The following is a 16,523-nucleotide window of genomic DNA, read 5'->3' as shown; positions in this document are numbered from 1 at the left end:
GCAGAGAGTTTCAGATTTTGTTTTCTTTGCATTTTGAAAGCGTTTGCATACATACAAATACACAATTTAACACCATTTACTGAGGAGCAAAACTTCTTCTTCCCAGGGCTTCCAGGAGGATGAATGTCAGAATAATTAATGCTGCAGGACAGAGTGTCTTTACCTGTGTTTAGAGCACACTAAGAAATGTTCTCCACGTGGAAAAGGCTCCAGATTAAGTGACCTAATCCTGCTGCATTCCTACTGAATTAGGCTGTCCCTGGCCAAGAGAAAAGCTGGACACGATGCAATTCCTGCAGCTGATTCTGCTCTCACCCTTTTCATGCAGCTCAGCACAGTCTGGATGCTGATCCACAGCTTGGATTTATTTCATTTCATGGGATGGTTGGCAGCCAAGAGCCTCTCAAGCCTTTTCCACCACATCACTCAGTGCTGCAATCCCACCAGAGCATCCCAGTGGGAAAGGGGGCAATGCAGCCCTCACTGGGTCTACTGTCACGAGGAACAGCTTACACAGGGTTACTCCCAGGAGTAACCTAGGAGGTGACTACAGGCATTCACCTGCACTGGAATTTACACCACAGCAATCCCAGCTTTAATTCTGTTCTCTGGTTTAAAGACTTTTCCCCTCTCTTGTGTAATATCAGCCTATCTTCTGGAGATGGCAGCCTTTCTTACAGCTGCCCAATAACCCACTCCAGTCCCTGCTCTCCCTGTTCATTCCTGGTTCTATTCCTTGCACTGTCAGCATCTCTAGCTGTGTGTTAAGCTGCTCATTTGGGATGCTCAGTGTGGTGTGCCCATCTGCTTGGCACAAAGCACAGGAATATATTTGTACACATAAATAAGGTACATTTGCAGGGATAAAGGTGCAGACTTGGCTTCCACTCGAGCTCTGAGAGCCCTTTACTCACACTCAGAGCAGACAGACTCCATCACTCACTGATAAACTGAGGCACTATCAGCCCAAGTCTTCCAAGAGGAAGTGGTTTTCCCTATCAGTGCCCAGCAGAATCTTGGAGAGTGACTCATTTTCTCAAGGCTAGAGAAAGATTTGTCTGAAGTGTTGCGGATTAAAAAAGAAATAAAAATCACCAGACCAAAAACTAAACAAAAACTAGCCAAATCCATGAAACATGAATATTTTAGCAGTTGAAAAACAGAAAAAAATTATTTATTTTTAAGTAAATTTTATTTTTAAATTAAATATTTAATTAAATTTTATTTATTATTAAATTCTATTTTAGGAAGTAATTTTTTTTCAGGATAAAGTGCAGCTAGACTGTAGATTTTTAGAAATCTCAGACAAAGCTGAACGCATTTTGGGCTGATTTTCCTCAGGCTGAACAATGGGGAGGCAATGACAATATGTGTATTGAACATAGCAATCATCTTTTACTTTAAAAACCTCACTTGTGAACTGTCCTCCTCTTTTCCCCCTGTTCACACCACATGGGCTGACATCACTTAGAAGTGTCATGCAAAAACTTAATATATTTGATGTTATAATTACAGCTGCTCACACCTTCTCTGGCACAACCTTGTAGAAATCCCAAAGCTCTGCTGAGATGCTGCTATTTCTGCTAAATCACATTGAAATTTTGGCCAGGATTGAACGAGACCTTGCCAGTTTTCCTGCCTGTTGGTTGCAAGAGGCAAAACCCTCAAAGCTTTCCTAAACATTCCCATCAGCTGCTTCAAATTTGGCCTTGAATCAGATTTTTTTCCAAGCTCAAAGTACTCAAAATACTACGAGATGTTTCCAAGCTGAGGTATCACTCCCCCAAAAAAGCAGGGGAATGGGGCTAGGGCTGTTCAGGAGGTCCATGAGACACTCAGGCAGTGGAGCTGAACATCCAAAGGGTGTGAAATGCCCACGTACCAACCTCATCCTCTGATCCAGGGCAAAGAAATCAGCCCTGCCCCTCAACAGCCAGTCAGAGAGAGGAGAAAACTTAAATCACACTTGGAAAAAACCCCAATTTTTCAGGAACTGAAGTAACCTCTGAGGAGATATTTCAACGAGAAATCTGAAAATACTCATGGAAAACAGAGCCTAAGAATTTTAAAATTAGGACCACACTCCCATTTGATGATTATTTTCTCCTTCTGCCAGTGTGAGAGATTTTTCAGTCAGTGTTAAGCACACGAAGGTAGCAGAGCATGTGAAAAAGGCTCACCACCAGGAGAAAACATATAATACAACAGTAAAGCAGAAAATAAACATTTCTGTAATATTTTCTTTTAAACTGTAGCAACAATTACTTCTTTTTTGGGTTGAGATAGTCTTCTGTGTTGCTATTTGTGCTACAAGTCAAAATGCCTCCAGATTTAATTTGCATTTAGGTAGAGGGTGTTAATAAAACTTGGTCAATGAAGTAAAGAAACAGAAATAAAAGTGACTTTCAAAAAGAGAAAGCCTATTTTTATGGCAGAAGATCAGTGAAATGCAAAAAAGAATAAAACATAAGCTCTGGGATGCTAGTCATTGTTTTGGCATTACTGATTTTGGGATTTCACAGAATTATAAACATGTTTTTCCTTTTTAACATAACAGTGCCCCTTTAAATCTAATACAGTAGAATACCAGAATACCCCTCTGAGCTGATTGCTAAATTTCACACTATGTAATTATGTCAGCTGAATATCTGGATACAAAGATGACTGCAGTAAAAGAAAATAGAAAAATTCAAAAAGAGATTGGACAAAGAAAACTGAACTCTATGGGCCTGCATTTATTCTCATGCAATAAAGCAAGAAAAGTATTCTGAGTTTTGAAAGCACTGATCATTCAGAATCCACTGGAATAGAGAGGGGAATAAGTGCCCCTAAAGCCTGTCTGAAGGGCTATCCAACTTTATATAACTGAATAGTCACTCATTATCTGGGTGGAGGTGAGGAAGAAACTCATCCCAGAGTTGTCAACAGATTAAAGGATTTTTTCCCCCCCTCTGGAAACATGTGGACTATTGAGGTTGTTTTGGCATAGGAATATTCCTATTTTTACTGTCCTTTGCAGAGACACTCAGCACCTGGAGCAGCTCAGGTAAGCCAAAGCATGAGGGACTCAGAAAGGCATTGGCACATATGTTTCTGTTTGAAACTACTTATCTGTCCAGTGAAACTTCAAGAAACAACAAAAAAATCCTATATTCAATATTAAAATCCATAGAGGGACTCTACACAGTGGTGCTGTGGCTTCTGCCCATGGCAGGAGGGGTGGAAATAGGTGATCTTTGAGGTCCCTTCCAACCCAAACCATTCCATGACCCTAAAGTGATTGTCATAAAAGACATTCTGACAACCACACTGTCCTTTGAGCCGTGGGAGACCATTCAAATTTGGCACAGCTCCCCTGCTCTGGGTGACTTTCCTGCACTGAGTGATTGCTGCTGGCTTGCAAAGGTCAGAGGAGAAAAAACAAGAGCTGAAAATCAATCAGAGCCCAGAGCAGCTCTGGCCTGGGCAGCCCCATTCCAGCTTCTCTCTCTGTGAAGCCAAGATGGGGAGATCACACAGCTTTAAAGTGGCAGTGATGGCCTGGGATGAGATAGATGGAGATTCTCTCTCCATGACAGGAGGGCAATCCTGTGCTGCTGCCCAGAAGTGCAGAAAAAAAATCATCTGGCTTTTCAAGCTTGGCACCCATGAATTTTTCAGGCAGTCGTGGCTTTTCCATCCTTCAGGTTTCCCATGCCTGGAAGCCCCCTCTTAAACAGACAGTAAATCCCACCTGGACCCTGACACGACTCCTTTTGGTCTCTCCTCTTTTTGCTGTGGTCTCCTGAGGGAAGGGGGCACTTGCATGCCTGCAGTGCCTGAAAGCAGAGCTGCAGACTGTCCCTGCTGTGCAATCCTGAACCTGACCTGCACTTCCAGACCAGGCTGGAGCACAGACATGGTTCTGCTGCTGGCCTCAGTCAGCACCCTCTGGAGATACAGGCAGCATTCCCTGGAGTAAAAGCTCCCTCATGGAGCTGTCTTGTCAATGTCTTATCTCTTCAATTAAATCTTGATCTTCTTTGCTTTTGGAGCTGTGGCATTTATATTTTCCTCTGAAAACTAGCCCCTCCCTCAAGTAGGAAGTTAATTCCTTTCCTTGCCAGGCAAGGATCCATTCCCAGGACATGTTATCCTCACTGTCAGTCCCTAAGTGGTTAAACATGAATGCCTGGGCTGAGTGTCACATCACCTACAGCAGTTTCCAGATGTGTCCTGTTATAAATTTAACCTGTCTTTAAACAGGTTCCACATCCCACAGATGACTGGGACGTACCACAGAGGTTCTATTTGTTTCTCCTGACCCTGCACAAGAACCTCCCACTGAGCAGGTCCTAACCTTACACTGAGCACAGCCTTGTGCTACTAAATCCTGGGGCTGAGAAGGGAGTGGGAGCATCCTACCAAAACTCTGAACAAGCAGCCACGAGACAGTGCTGCCCTGAATTTGAGCTAAGAGATGTCAACCATCTCTCAGGAACGGTTTGAGTAGGTTGGACAGAGAGGACAAACTCTCAAACTTCCATTGTATGCCTTGTGCATGCTCTGGTGTTAAGGCTCTTGGTTGTGGCTCTGGGAAGCAAAGCAGTTGGTGGTTGTTGGCCATGAAAATACGTGCATTACTCCAATGTCACTTCAGCTTTGGTTTGGAGTCACAAGTGAGATTTCAGGTGGTGCTCTGTGCTGCCCCTCTGAACTGCAGCACCACCAAAGTGTCTGATGCCATTTATCAGTAATTGGGGGCAAAGAAAAGAATGACAGCATGTTCATCCTCCAAATCCAGGGTTTCTTGAGGTGGCTTTGATCCAGCACAACACTGCATGGTGCAAGAGGTTCAGATAACCTGTCAGCATGAGCACATCTTACCCTGGCTGTGGATGCTGAACTGCACATCCTTGGCCTAGGGCATCAGGATACAGATTTTTAACAGCAGATTTTACCTCAATGAGTCTTGTATGCCCTAATCCTCAAATACACCGTCCCATCCTCACACTGATGGGGAAAAGCAGATTAAATTTCTGCAGCCATTTCCTGAGTGCTTAATCTGAAGATCCCTTCCCTCAGCACCACTTCATGTCCCAAGTGGACCCCAGCAGGCTGAAGCCCTTCACCAAGTATTTGTATTTCAGTACAGCATTCTCAGCCTGGAAGGAAGTGGCAGATCCTTGTCTTACCTTGGTCTGGAACGTGCAGAAGACATGAGTGAGGAATGGGTGCTCCCAGGCCAAGGAGAGGACTCTCTTCTCCACCATCGTACACTCAACGTCATCGTCCATCAGCACCACGTCCTTCTTCAGGGCTTTCACTGCAAAATACTGGTCTGTGCTCTTCAGCTCGGCCAGGAACACCTGAAATGGGAACAGCTGCTCAGAAATAGGGATTATCTCCTCTCAAAACAGCCATGTGAGGGTCGGAGATGAGCTCCTGGGAATTCACTGGGGTACAGCTTAAAAACTTTGATGCTTAAGGTCCTGTTCTGCCATTAAAGACTTTGAGCTTGCTCCCCACACCCAGAATAGTTTTATGAAGTTGAGCCCTGGAGAAGGATGAGAAGTTCTTGGCAATTACAGGAGCAGGGCCCTACATGCCTGGATGGACAGGACACGCCAGAGAGCCAAACACCTCTGATAGCAGAAACCATCCTCATGCAAATGCTCCTGAGATACATTTCCTGTTTTCTGACTTCAAATAAAACACACAATATTGCTTTGTCAGCATTTGAAATGCAAATACCCTGCACCAGATCTTCAGCAGGTGGAAAATGATGCCCACCAGTAGTTGGACTGGTTTTATATCAGATGTCTTTCTCTCCTTCCTCCCAGTTTTCAGGTCTGAGCACACAGGCTGGGTCCCCCACGCTTTTGCAAGAGTTCTCTGAGAATGGGAAAACACATCCCAGAGAAGTTATGACCTCTGTCTATTTTAATAAGCTGGGAAAATGAGAGCTGGAGCAGCCGAAAAGGGTTTTCTAGAGACCACAGAGCAAAGAAGTCTCTGCTGGAAGGCAGTGACAGCCCTGATCTTCACACTAACAGCCTGCTGCCCCTTTTTCTATAGACTGAATAAATGTGTAAGATTCATCAAAGAGGTCTTTGAAGTTCTCTACCAAACACTATTTACTGAGTAAGCTCAGACATGTTTTAGCCCTGACAAAAGTTTTATTTACCCTTTTGGCTACTGCTGCATTTCACTTTGTAGCACCAGACAGAGAGTAGAGCCTAGAGCCTCCCTCTGTCTCTGCACTGAATGACCAGAAATGCTCACAGTGCTGATGCTGCAGGCACCCTTTTCACCCTTGTGTTTGTGCTGGGCACTGCTCTGCTGGGCAAACTGGGGAATGTGCTGCACTTGTGACCTGTGCTGTGACTTCCAAGGAGCAGGCAGGCAATGCCAGACCACGTACAGGGGTGGTGGTGGGAGATACCCCCATGGATCTGCCCCTCAACCTCCTAGGATCATGCAGAGCTGCAGAGACCCCTTAGGCACTGAGGTCTGCACACCCTGTCCCCTCTAGGGGAAGTGAACCTCACTCCAAGCAAATGAGGGCACCAGGAGTGACACCAACACAGGAAACTTGTGGGCAAGTTCTTGTTGCAGAAAGGCATGAAATGACCCATCCTCTCCACACCCACAATGTGCACTTCACAAAGATGCAGAAGCTTGCAGAGTCCGTGTCAGCATGAGGGCTAAAACAAGGTACAGGATGTGCTTCAATGGAGGCATTCAAGACTTGAATAGATGAACATCTGAGCAACCTAAGCTCATTAGACCTGTCTTGAGGAATGGTTTAGACTAGAAGACCTCCAGACATCCTGTCCTTTGTATGAAAGTGTTTCTATTATATCTGCACTCTTGATTTCTGGTTAGTCTGGAATGTGGGTTTGGGATATTCTGGTTTAGCTGTGAGATGCTTCAGCTCTGGTTCCCATGCAAACTGTGGACATGACAAGTAGACACAACACTTTCCAGTGGAAAATTTCCCTGTCCGTTGAGTTGGAAATAGATGGTCTTCAAGGTCCCTTTCAAGCCAAATCATTCTGTGATTCTATTACTTTCAAGTATGAAAGGCCAACACAGGAAATATTTCACCAGTTGAAGAACTGTCTGCAGAAATTGCTCCAGATCATTTAGCAGGCAAAAAGCAGCCCTTTGTCAAGGCACAGTTTCCCTCTTGGAAAGACGTGGATGTGAGCAATGTGATCCATGCTCCTCCTCATTGGCTGTGAAAATACAATGGGGAGTCCCACTGAAATTGCTTCTCACAGCTTTGTGCTGGCACTGAGTAACATGAGTCCCCTCCCAGGGGATATCTGCAACGGGGAAGAACAATCCACAATTCACCAGGATTAATGAATCCACTGAAAACAGGTGGTTCTTGTTTCAAAAAGCACAAATTCTTGGCTGTTGTGAAATTTGCTTTGGGCTCCAGCACAGATCAGAGCTGGGAAAGAGAAGTTACTGTTCCCAGCTGGGGACCTGCTGCTCTGGAGAGCAGAGGTGATCCACACAGCTTCTCAGCTCGTGCTTCCACCTCCCTATGCAGAGGGACAGCACAGAGACCTTTCCCACCAGCTCTCTGGGGATATCCAGGATCCACCTTCCTGCACAGAAGGGGAAGTTGAAGCCCTGCTTGGAGCATTCCTGTCCTGTCATGGGCAGTCATGAGAGAGCAGCTAATGGGAACAGGGAGAAGGACAAGGTGAGGAGAAGCTGGAGCTCAGGATTCAGCCATGCCAGAGCAAGGATTCTTTGAAGACCTGGAGATTTATCAGCCATCCTGTGGCAGCAGGATGGGGGCAGTGACCTGTACTGGGCACTGGTGAGGCCACACCTCAAATCCTATATTCAGTTTTGGGTCCATCACTACAAGAAAGACACTGAGGGGCTGGAGTGTGTCCAGGGAAGAGAACCGAGCTGGGGAAGGGTCTGGAGCCCCAGGAGCAGCTGATGGAGCTGGGAAAGAGGCTCAGCCTGGAGAAAAGGAAGCTCAGGGGGGACCTTGGGGCTCTGCACAGCTCCTGACAGGAGGGGACAGCCGGGGGGGGTCATGCTCTGCTCCCAGGGAACAGGGACAGGAGGAGGGGGAACGGCCTCAGGTTGGTCCAGGGGAGGTTAAGATGGGATATTAGAAGAAGTTTCTTTGCTGGAAGAGTGGTCAGGCATTGGAAGGGGCTCCCCAGGAAGTGGTGGAGTCACCATCCCTGACAATGTTCAAAAAACAAATGGATGTGGCACTTGGGGACACAGGTTAGTGGTGGACGTGGCAGTGCTGGGTTAGCAGTTGGGTGCAACAACCTTAGAGGTCTTTTCCAACCTAAATGATCCCATGTTTTTTCCTAAGTGTCCCTTCAAACCAGCTGTTGTTATTTAGTGCCACACAAAGCAACATGCAAGTGCACACAGTGGTGTCCCAGTCCCAGTGCTTACCTTGCCAAAACTGCCTTTCCCCAGCATCTTGTGCAGCACAAAATCTTCAATGGTCAGTTTTAACTGCACTTGGTGCTCCTGCTGCTCCTGGGACTGTTCTCCCAAATCTGACTCTATGAGAGGCTCCCCCTTCATGGTGCTCTCCACGGGAGTCTCCCAGGAGATGCCTTGTGGCTCTGCAACACACATCAAAGCACTCAAATAAACCCCTGGGCAGGAGCAGAAACCCCCCAGAACACTCACAGGTATTTTGCTTAGAGGTTTAAAAGGGTATTTCCAACAAATGGAAGTGTGGTGGCCATCCCTAAGTAGTTTGTCTCTGCCCTCACACTGCTTTCTTTCCAGAGGAAACTTTACTCCAGTGGAAACTGCATCCTCTTCAGCAGCTTTTTTAAAATTTACAAACCACTTTACAAACTCCTTCATCTCTCTTTCTGTTTTGTGGCACCAGATCCTTAATTTCTGGCCACCTGTCTTCTCCAGCCCTTCTTGCTGCTTGCCATTACCATGTGGTTCCATTTTTTCAAGGTCTTTTCAAAACCCAAGGCAAAGCTAGATGAAAAGGTGGGATGGCATTTTCATACTGTGCTCCTGCTCTGGATGTGAAGCATTCCAGATCAACCCTTCCAGCCAGCCTGGAGTGGAATCAATCAGAGTCTTTTCAATACCACACTAACCTGGATTTATTAGAACTTTGAGGAGATTTTGTCCCTCACTGGATTTATGCCATTGCTGTAACTGTTCTAAAACACTGAACACTACTCAGCAGACAAGCAGACCTGCATGTGAAACAGATGAGAAACCACCTGAGGCTTTACTGTTTCACACCAGCATAGCCAGTTCTACTAGGATAGAACAAAAATAAACACAGATGGGGATATCATTTATTTCTCCTTGGGGTCCAAAGGGCACAGTTTCTCATTTACCCTCCTAAATGTCTGTTCTTGTAGCATAGAGGGCTGTGACATCTAGATCAGCTGGGTGAGTGGAGGTCTATCAGTGGTTTTCAAAGCTGCCAGAAGTCAACCTCCACCCAAAAATATGAAATCAGAAAGAAAATTGGTGATCAGAAGGATTCCAAATACACTGTTTAGAGCTTGGTAATAAATTCCCCACTTGTGTCACCTCCAACTAAGCACGTACCAACCAACCAACAACAAAGCTGCTGTCCTGTGTCACCAGGAGGAAATACCTTTTTTTCCTGTTGTAGATGCTGGCAAGGCCTGAAGTGGTGTCACATCCTTCACAGGAACAGGAAAGCCGATTTCCAGAGGTCCATCCCTGGAGATCTGTTCACTGTCACGCTGGCAGCGAGCCTGGGACACAGAAAAAAGCAAAATTTAGAGCCAGAAGTCACGGGCTGAGCTTACAAACAGCACTGTGACTTGAGTGTGACTCACAAAAGCCAAGATCTAGAAGAGGTCACGACTTATGAGAAGAACTTCTAAAAATGCTTAAACTATTTACCTGCTGAGTGCTCTCTATCATTGCCAGAGCTTCAGCCATTAGTTTCTGGTTCACCCCACAAAGATTTGCTACTTTTGTCTGGCACTTGTGGTGGACGTTCATGCCACACTCTGAAAGAAAGAACACGAGGTGTCAGGACAATGAAGGCTGCAAAGGGTTGGGCAGGAGCAAGTGCTGCTGTTGGCCAGGGGCAGAGATCAGCCACCTAAACAGTCCTTGAGATGGCACTCAGGTAGTTTTTTGGTTCCCTGTGGAGACTATTTTTGTATTTTCTTCCGGCCAGAGGCTGCATTTCCACATCCATCAGCCTTTGCAGGTACAGGCTACTAAAACTACAAGCCACAATCTCAGAGATAAATTGTAATCACAGAAGAGGATCCTCCCACTGGCTTAGGATTGTGAAGACAGTGAAATGTCTTGGGTCTGATAGCGGAAACAGAGCTTGCAAGTTCATACTGGGCGTGATTTGGGAAGATCAGCAGTGTCACTGTGATGTTCTTTGTCCCTCTGGGAAGCAACTCATCATCCTTCTGGATCAAATATCTCTCAGTACTTGGACAGTTGTCCTCATTCTGGAGGAATGATCCTCCCTGAAGGACAGGCCTGCAGACCACTCCTTCCCCCTCCTGGGTGACCCCTCATACTGGCTTTGCAGAGAAGGGCGATAAATTGGATTTGGATTTTCTGGCACTCTCCAAAGACAACGACCCCTCCCGTGCTCAGCTGGTGCCACCCTCTCCAGGGACTCACCGTCACACTTCAGCCCCTGCCGTGCCAGGCCCCAGAGGAGGGTGCCACAGTGCTCACAGAAGGTGGGGCTCTTGTAGTTGTAGACTTTGAAGCGGTGGGGCATGTCGATCTTGAACCTCTCCTTGTGGAACTGCAAGACAAAAGCCGGGCTGAAAATCCACTCCTCATTTCCACCTCAGCTCAGTGTGCAAGACCAAACGTGAGCCATAGAAGTTGGTTTGTCTCCTGCCCTCTTATCCTCGGGTTTGACTGCCAAGCAGAAATCCTCCAGCAGGCACACAAACCCAAATTTTGATACCTAGTAACTGAAATTCAGGGGGAATTGGGTCATTTCATCCCTGGCTTTGACCAAGAGACTGTTTGTGCCTTATTTACATACCCAGGCTCCCCTCATGCTCAATTTTTTATTGGTACTTTTAAAAATTATTCACCTCATCTGCAATGAATGTCTACATTTGTTGTCATGAATCAGTCCTTGGAAGAGCGAGCTGTAATTCTTTTAGTATGAAAGGTGATGAGAAAGTTGGTTACATCTACCCTGGAGATGTCAGAAGAGAAGTGAGAGCAATCTCATCTATAAAAATTGTAGGAGAACAGGAGCCAGGGTGGGACTGAGAGTAAACAGAAGCTCCAGGACACAAGGTTAAGGGAATAGTCCTTAGGACTATTCCTATCAGGAGCTTAAGATCCGTTTTTGCCTACCAAAAAGAAAAGTATAGAATAAACTGACATGAGAAAAAAAATAATAGCAGAGATATCAGATCTCACACTGACTGTTTCAGATAAGACAGAATGGGATGTTCAAACACAAATCTGAAAATTCAGCCTGGTGTTCAGCCTGACACTGGATACTGAAGAGTTTTCTCCAGTAAATCTCCACTTCATGTCCATGACTTCCCTCAGAGTTGTACTTTATGCAGTAGAAAAATGTCAGTTCTGACTCAGCAACTGCTTATTCTGCAGCTGCATTTGAGTAAATCTGAAGCAGGAGGTAATGAAATCACTGGGAACACAAAAAGCAAAGGGCACAGATCAGATCACAGAGACCTTAGCTCAGGAGGACCTTTTGCTTCATCAGAAGTTGCTTTGCAGTGATGTAGGAGAGATCTGAATGGCACTCAAGTTTTTTCAAAAGGAATCATCAAAATAAAATGAAATGAAATGAAATGAAATGAAATGAAATGAAATAAAATAAAATAAAATAAAATATAACAATAACAACAATAATAGTAATACCACCTACCATTGTTTCTCTGCTGTTGATTGCTGATCCTGTACACTTGGCTATGACTTTATCAATGCACTTCTTATGAATGGCAGCGTTACATTCTGCAATAGCAAGTGTGTCATGGTGTTAATAAAGAAATTCCTTAAGAAAAGATTAAGTAAATAAGGACAATAAGAGAACAAAAAAAGTTTCTTACGTCTGCATTGATAGCCTTGTTTATTCAGACCCCTGAAAAGAACAGAGCAGTGGTTAATTCTGAGTTGTCTGAAAGCCTCAGTAGAAGAAAGGAGAGCAATAATTATCAAAGAAAGAGAATAAAATTGCTTTGGTCTTTATCACTTTTTGTAGCGATTATTTAATTTCATGATCTTCATTCAATCTAATGGTGGAGTGATTCTCTGTGGTTCTCACAGCCTTTTCAGCAAACATTCACATCCTGAATTTCATGATATCCAAACAGCAAACTGGACCCATGAGAAGCGCCTGTGCATTTCGCCAAACCTCAAAATATTTGCAAACAATAAATTAAAAAATGAGGGAAATTTTCACAGTTGGAATTACAACTGCAAACCACACCCTTAAAGCGATGCAATAACTCTACACATAAGACGCCACGGGTCCTACAGGAGGAGCACAGATATTCATCAGTGAATCATGGAATCTTTTACGTTGGAAAAGACCTTTAAAATCACCCAGTCCAATCATTAACCCAGATCTGCCAAGTCCAACAACAAACCACGTCCCCAAGTGCCACACTGGCTCCAGAACTGGTTCCTGGGGTTACAAGGAGAAGAAGCACAGATCCTTTTCCATTTACCAGACAAACTCGTGGCACACAGAGCAGAAGGTGGGTTGTGGAAAGAAGGTGGCTGTGAACTCGTGGCACTTGACGTTGTGGATTTTGGCCTGCTTGATGGCTCCCCTGCGCTGGTGCAAGGAGAAGAAGCCTTCAGTCTCACAGTCAGCCAGGTCCTTTGCATCTGGGAGGAGAGGAAAGATATTTAAATGCACTCTGTCCTGATCAGGAGCCTTGAGAAAATGCAGCTGCCCAAACACTACGTGACTGAAGCTGATGGTAATGAATACTCAAAGAAATATCATTTTATGAAATCCACAAATGTCTAATTTGGATGGTTTTTATACACTATTCCTACACTAAAATGACTTTAGACTTGGGAATCTGAGCTCCCTTGACTATTCATAATGCTGCTTTTGAAACATAGAACAAAAATTTCCCAAGGACAGGTAATTTACACATAAAACTCTAACTCTGTATGACACTGAAGAAGCACACCTTGAAAAGGTTGAAATTACATAAAAAACAATAACTACTGATATATGGACAGAAACACGTGTATATGTGTGAATATATATATAGGTATTTAACAGAATCCTTTCTGTGTGTATATACATGTCAGTAAGCAGATATTTATGTCCCTAGGATATTCCTCTTGTTATTTTCCCATGCCAACACTTGCTTTGCTGTTTGCTGTGCCCCTGCTGCTATTCACAGTTATTTAAACTTTTTGGGACACCAAACAAACCAATTCTGACTTCACATGCACTTCCACACACACTTGTACCTACAAATCTGATGTTCACACAGGAAATCAATCTGTGTTTTGTTTTCCTCCTGCACTGCACAGTGAGTCACACAGGTAACCTGTGGGAACTGGCTCTCTGTGTGATCTGATGCTGATCTCAATATTTGTAATAGCAGCACAACTTGCATTTTCTATGCTTTAGCCTCCCTAACACCTTATAACACACAAACAGCACTCCAATCTATATTAGAGGTGGGGATGGCTAAGAAAATATCAGCGTGGCCACGGCTGCCTTCAGTGCTTCTCTGTTTCTACTTCCAGATGTCTGCACCTCACAGCTTCACCCTACACTGAGGAGATGAGAACTTTGGCAACAAAGATGGGAGAATAAGACCAAGCATTTGAATTAAACTCATTTTCTTCAACAAAGCACAATTAAGCCCTTTTGATGAGAAATTTTCCCTAATGGCCCATCTCAACGTCCCCTGGAACAACCTGAGGACGTTCCCTCTCCTCCTGTCCCTGTTCCCTGGGAGCAGAGCCCGACCCCCCTGTTGGATGCTGAAAATATCAAGCTGTCTACTTGGACAAGTAGTAAACCTCAAGAACATACTAACTTTAACCTAAATCCATAAGAACAGTTTCCAAAACTAAGTAACAGCACTAAAAATGTGTGTATGCAGTTTGTATAAAAGTGTGCGATATCACAGAGTAAAATATTTAAAGTTTTAGAATACAGAACATAATAATTATAGAAGGATTTAGGCATTGTCTAAATCCTTCTTCACTTTCTTCTTCCTCCTTCTTCTCAAGTTTTAGTAATCTTTTCTAATTAATTACTAAAAACCTGCATTACGGACATTAAGTAATCTTTGATTAAGTTATAAATAAAAATAACTTAGTTTTACTTATTGTTTAAAAGTCCTTACCCCTCTGGCTGTCCCCTCCTGTCAGGAGCTGTGCAGAGCCCCAAGGTCCCTCCTGAACCTCCTTTTCTCCAGGCTGAGCCCCTTTCCCATCTCCTCAGCCTCTCCTGGTGCTCCAGACCCTTACCCAGCTCAGTTCCCTTCCCTGGACATGCTCCAGCCCCTCCATGTATTTCTTGTAGTACATAAAGCAGAATGATTTCAGGGGGAGCTGGCTCCTTATTTATCTGTTCTGTCTTGTTTAGCATCATGGGAATATCTGCCATTTAGTGGCAAACCAGCCAAAAAATCTGCCTTGCAAATCGCGGAAGAACAGTCACCACGCAATAAAAATGACTTTTCTGGAGTTCTTGTTTCAAACAGTTATGTTTGTTGCTATGGATCACTCAGTAGTAACACAGGCACTGCTTTTGGTGAAGACACCAAGTCTGCCCCAGAAATCACAGCTATGGATTAACAAACAGAATCACTTGCCACTTATTTCCAGGAAGTATCTTGCATTCATCAGCATTCGCCCTTGAGGCTTGAGTTCTAGCTGGTTGAGATAAGTGAAAAACAAGAAAAAGAAGTCCATTAAACAGTCATTCACCGAAGAAAAATCATTTCAGATGACTTTCAAGCAATCTCCTTTTCCCAGTGGGAACTGATGAATAGCAATGAATGCTAATTTTCAGGTTGCTCATACCCATGTGAGGCAACAAGGCAGGGTAGGAGCAACTACAGAGAGAGGAGGGTTGATCACCTCATGTCAAACATGCAGAGCAGCATGAGAGGAGAGAGGAGAGATTAAACCACAGAAGATGTAGGCAGCTTTTTAGACACTGAATTAGGACCAGGACTATTTGAAAATTTGTTCCAAATAGATCCTGCAAGGGGCAAATGGGAACAGTTCAGAAAACCCAGCCAGCCTCAGGTGGTGCTGAAATCTTTTAGGCACTCAGTTCTGAAAGTCTAACTTTTTTACAGTCAACCTGAGGGAAGCTACAGGCTTATCCAGGCATTTTTTGGGGCCTTCTCACTGGATCTGGCAATTCCCACCTACCTGACTCATCAACCATAAGTGCCTTTTGAAATTTGAATCCACTGGACTATGCATGATCTGGATACTACATTTTAAAGATTTCTGCCAAGATCTTTTTTGCTTGGACTACCAGGGAACACAACCTTACATTTAGCATTCCTGTGAAGACTGTTCAAATTTATATCACTGGAACTTGAGTGATTTTTAAGGAGTTGCTCTGACATAACTCTGAACTCAGGCAGCTGTGAATCAGCTACTTGATATTAGATAAATTTTTTAAAGCTGTTTCCCCAGAGAACATAAAATAACTCATGCTCAGTCTGCTCAGCCAGTCATACTAACATTTGTTCCCAGTGGGTTTCCTCAGCAAAGATTAATACATGGACACAGCTCACCTGAAGCAGGGTCCTCACTAGCACAGGGCAGGTTTCAATTAAAATAAAAGCACCAAGCTCTTATCTTCTGACAAGTCTCTGCCTCAAGTCACACCCAAGTAGTCTCAAAACATTATTCCAGCCAGTCCCTGCAGTGCTGCTGGTGACAGCCACAGCCTGGCAGTGACACAAGGACACATCCCCTGACCCCACAGCAGCTCCCCAGCACATCCTGCAGGAGAAGAGAGTGATGCTCACCCATATCTCTGTCTTCCCATTGCTCTTTTTGCACCTCTCTGCCAGCACCTTGAGCTCCACTGTGGTCTCTGAGACCATTTCAGCACTTTTGTCCTTGACCACGATGTGCATGACCCGGCCATTGTTGATGTGGGCATCAAAAGTGCTGTTCCAGGGTGGGTACATGGTGGGCTTCTTCTGCACGTACACTTGGCCATTCTCTGTCGAGAGGGAGAACACAAATCCACACAGTGAGGGCAATTCATGAGACCAAACACACCCTAAAAAGGTAATTTCTACCCTTGACTCCATCAGTTCTGCTGAGCAGATCTCTAATGCTGACTCCAACACCATAAATACCCACTTCTAATCAGGTGAATCCCATTCCAGACAACTGCCTTGTCTATCACCTGTCCCAAGGCACTGCAAAATGAGACAGGTTTGTTTCAAACCCCCCAAAAGCTGGGTGCACTTTGGGATTAATGTCCAGCCCAGTAGCCAGCTAAGGCATGTTAAAACATGAAATGTCTTGTCTTGTATCCATCCCAC

General features: G+C 44.6%; 1 protein-coding gene across 3 annotated transcripts in view; it reads right to left on the bottom strand.

Moving 5' to 3' along the window:
• PRKCQ (protein kinase C theta) overlaps positions 1–16,523 on the bottom strand; it is a 56,145-nt gene that overhangs the window by 15,961 nt on the left and 23,661 nt on the right. For all 3 annotated transcript variants that reach the window (XR_010080329.1, XM_063397080.1, XM_063397079.1), the window contains exons 4-13: positions 15,996–16,195; positions 14,817–14,877; positions 12,690–12,852; positions 12,069–12,100; positions 11,888–11,973; positions 10,645–10,774; positions 9,895–10,004; positions 9,620–9,743; positions 8,428–8,603; positions 5,175–5,348 (exon numbers count right to left, since the gene is read on the bottom strand). Coding sequence is in view for 2 of the 3 variants with exons in the window: in XM_063397080.1 (XP_063253150.1) it covers positions 5,175–5,348; positions 8,428–8,603; positions 9,620–9,743; positions 9,895–10,004; positions 10,645–10,774; positions 11,888–11,973; positions 12,069–12,100; positions 12,690–12,852; positions 14,817–14,877; positions 15,996–16,195 (1,256 nt within the window). In the remaining variant the exon portion in view is untranslated. The remainder of the gene's footprint in view (positions 1–5,174; positions 5,349–8,427; positions 8,604–9,619; positions 9,744–9,894; positions 10,005–10,644; positions 10,775–11,887; positions 11,974–12,068; positions 12,101–12,689; positions 12,853–14,816; positions 14,878–15,995; positions 16,196–16,523) is intronic.

The sequence above is a fragment of the Prinia subflava genome, chromosome 4, assembly GCF_021018805.1.
Source record: "Prinia subflava isolate CZ2003 ecotype Zambia chromosome 4, Cam_Psub_1.2, whole genome shotgun sequence".
Classification (NCBI taxonomy): Eukaryota; Metazoa; Chordata; class Aves; order Passeriformes; family Cisticolidae; genus Prinia; species Prinia subflava.
This window is presented reverse-complemented; position numbering and strand designations above follow the sequence as displayed.